At 47.7% G+C, this 3,347-nt stretch overlaps 1 protein-coding gene across 1 annotated transcript; it reads right to left on the reverse strand.

Moving 5' to 3' along the window:
* Nucleotides 1-962: 962 nt before the first annotated feature.
* On the reverse strand, nucleotides 963-1,898 carry LOC142765538 (glycerophosphodiester phosphodiesterase 1-like). The gene has a single exon (XM_075866674.1). It carries the CDS (start codon nucleotides 1,896-1,898, stop codon nucleotides 963-965), a length of 936 nt encoding a protein of 311 aa, XP_075722789.1.
* Between the last annotated feature and the right edge of the window lie 1,449 nt (nucleotides 1,899-3,347).

Consider the following 3,347-nt stretch of genomic DNA (forward strand, 5'->3'; position numbering starts at 1 on the left):
TATATTTAGTTCTCCAATGAAAGTATACCCGTAGTATAACCTTGAAATGAAGCCTGATCCATCGAAATGTTTCTACTATACCACACATTGTCATGCAGTCAGCTTAGTAAATGCGTTAACGATGCGAGCGAGAAAAACCGAAATGTGCCGCAAGATGCCTCGCTGTATATACGCGTGGAATGACACGAAAGTGCGGAAGCTTCACCGGCGATGTCAGGATAAGTTATCGTTGAGTGTAGTTGCATCTGTCCAGCCGAATTCGCATTGATGCAGTTGGGCCAAGTGTATTACTCTGATGAAGTGCTGTGTGTGTTGTCTACCAAAATTCTATTGTATAAGTTCTTGCTTCCAACAAAAGCGAATTATTTTGCTGCGGGGTAATAGTTTACTTAAATATATGCGAAGTTTTTTTGTATCAAAACTTATTCTCATATGTTTTTTTGTTTGTTTGTGGAAGTAGAATGGGTAACGGAAAGTTTCAAGCACTGTTGAATCGCGAAACAAATAACGTGTATGCTTTATATAGAAAGGCTAGCTGCCGTCCTACTTATAGTTGACTGCGTGTTAAAGATTACCAGATGATCTAACTTTTCAGAGCCCTCAACTACGGCGTCTTGTATAATGATATCGTGCGTCCATCCGTGCATCTGTCCATCTGTCTGTTTGTCCGTGCGCACCTGCTAAGTGAGTCATTGAACCAGGCGGTCACGTACCAAGAGACAAGCATGTACAGGCCTATGGCGTTACGAGCTTCACCCCTCAGAAAATATCACGTGCGCGGGGGGGGGGGGGCTTTGCCTCCCGTCTCCCATGGAGCAGCCCAAAAGAGGCCCTATCCCCCCTTGCTCCCCCGCCTCCCCGTACACTCCGTGTATGTATAAACAACAGAACTGCGCACGCCATGAAGAGCCCTGTGTTAGCGCACAACGTTCGTTCACAAAAAACAGGGCAAAATAGCGTTTTTATTCGAGGTGCGTGGAATCGGTAATTATGGGAACTCGAAGCACATTACGAAAGAAGTTCTTCTCGTCCGGATGGTTTGACGCCCAGCTGATCACGCGCACACCATGGCTACGCCAGGTGCACACGTACTCGGCGCTCAGTGCGTTGGAGCTAACCACGACAGCCGACACACCGGTGACGTAAGGCAACAGGCCGACGTGCAGGATCTTCTCGTAAAGCCAGTCGGCGACGGTGGCCATCAAGGTAGTGGCGAGTGACTCGAAGCGCCGGAGCGTTCTTTTCGTGTCCTCGTAAGCCAGAAGCCCGGGCCTCCAAGTAAGCGCCGTCACGATTCGCGGATTTAGAGCACGCAGGTCGTACACAATGTCAGGGTAGACAGAGGTGACCAGGGCCCGCATATATAGCTCGGGTCTTTCGTGGAAAATCTGGTCGATGACACCTACAATGCGACTATCGTGCTTTTTGACGTCTATGATGATTCGCATGCCTAGGCGAAGGCACTCCTCGACACCTTCTTCGAGATTGGGTACGCGCTCACCCCGGAAGCGCTGCGCGAAGCGGTGTCCATGTGCGGCATCCAGTTGACGGAGGTCATCGAACCTAATTTCAGACAGTGGGCCTTTGCCGTTGGTGGTGCGCTCGAGGGTTTCGCCGTGGAAAATGACTGCGATGTTGTCCCACGTGAAGGATAGCTCAAATACGACTCCGAAGGCGCCTTGTTTCTTCGCCTCGCGGAACGCCGCCAAGGTGTTTTCTGGTGCATCGATGGCGCCGCCCCGATCTAAGAAGATAGGTGGCAGCCTCGAACCATCGTCGTGCTTCACTCCGAGAATCACTTCCGAGGCGACGTCATCGTCGATCTGCGGTATGGAAAGCCGCCTAATTGCGGAGGTGGCTACGGCGGCGACGATTATGGCGAGGAGCAGGTACGCCATGACGCATTTGCGCAGGATATGTTCCCCACAAAAGACGTTGAAATACGCCTGCGATGCTCGTCGATGGCTTCTAGAAAGCAGAGTGGGCTCGGTTCTTTCACCGTTAGCCGTGGCTTACACCTTCAGTAGATTCGAGGCCAATATCGGCTCTTCTCGCTTGACGGAGTAGGGATATCAATTGCAAATGATGATGATGGTGGTGACCTCATATGGATGGTTCTCACCCACAGAGAGCAATGGCCCAAAAACTGGGCGGCAGAATGTATAATGTAATGAAACTAAAGGTATTCCTAAAAATTAGTTTAGAAATAAAACTTAGAATCAATAGAAATGCTTGCTGAGCAAGCTGTCAAACCATCTTCGTTTCCTGGTAGAAATAACTGCGAATTACAAACTAAGAATCTGAATAAGTGAGGATAGACTAATATGGTAATCTGTCTGTTGCTTTGATGTAGTTAAACGCCGTATATAAAGCATACATCCCTGCGTCAATAAGCTACAGAAGTGCGAAAAGTGATAAAATTACTGCAAAATTTACTGCTAATCCTAGCTTCAGCAATGGTGCTTCTAGAAATCTTTTCTTCTGATAAGAATCGGGGTGACCAAAAAAAAAGAAATATTCACTTGTTTCGATTTCGTAGCAATAAAATACCCAACAGGTACGCCTTGAACCAAGCTTCGTTTAAGAAATAGTTTAGTCGCGGAACTGCACGGCGCAATCTGATATAAGTAACACCTAAGTGGTGAGATACACACTACTGTTTATCCCAACAAAAATGATTTTGCTTGCTTGCTTGATCCTTTACAATTGGCTCGTACCCACTACGGTGTAGTGGCCATTTTAACTGGTGGGTTATATAAGAAAAAAATTTAAGTTTAGATGAAGGAAATGAACTAATTGGTAGTCTAAGAATATTATTAAGCATATAATTCTAATATGCAACAATAGTGATACAAAACAGCCGCTAATCTTGAGGTCTTGTCATACCAAGCACAAATTTACTACTTCGTACCATCCCCAGTCAAATGGCCTTACGGAGCGCCTTAACAGGACCCTAACCGATATGTTTGCCAAATACGTTGCGCCAGATCACCATGATTGGGACATTCATTTGCCGTATGTGATGTTCGCGTACAACTCATCTCGTCACAACACTGCCGGATATTCGCCCTTCTATCTACTATATGGCAGGGACCCAACTCTACCTTTAGACACGTTACTACCTGCGGCCACTGAATATGCTGGTGAAGCCATTGCCCGCGCCGACCACGCGCGCCATGTCCCCCGTAACCGTCTACAGGCTTCACAGGTGCGCCAACAACAGCTCTACAATTATCACCATAGGGACGTGCACTTTTCTCCGGGTTCTCTCGTGCTCCTCTGGTCACCTACTCGGCGTGTGGGACTGTCGGAAAAACTGTTGTCGCCCTACACTGGGCCATTCCGTA

This window comes from Rhipicephalus microplus, chromosome 1 (genome assembly GCF_043290135.1).
Source record: "Rhipicephalus microplus isolate Deutch F79 chromosome 1, USDA_Rmic, whole genome shotgun sequence".
Classification (NCBI taxonomy): Eukaryota; Metazoa; Arthropoda; class Arachnida; order Ixodida; family Ixodidae; genus Rhipicephalus; species Rhipicephalus microplus.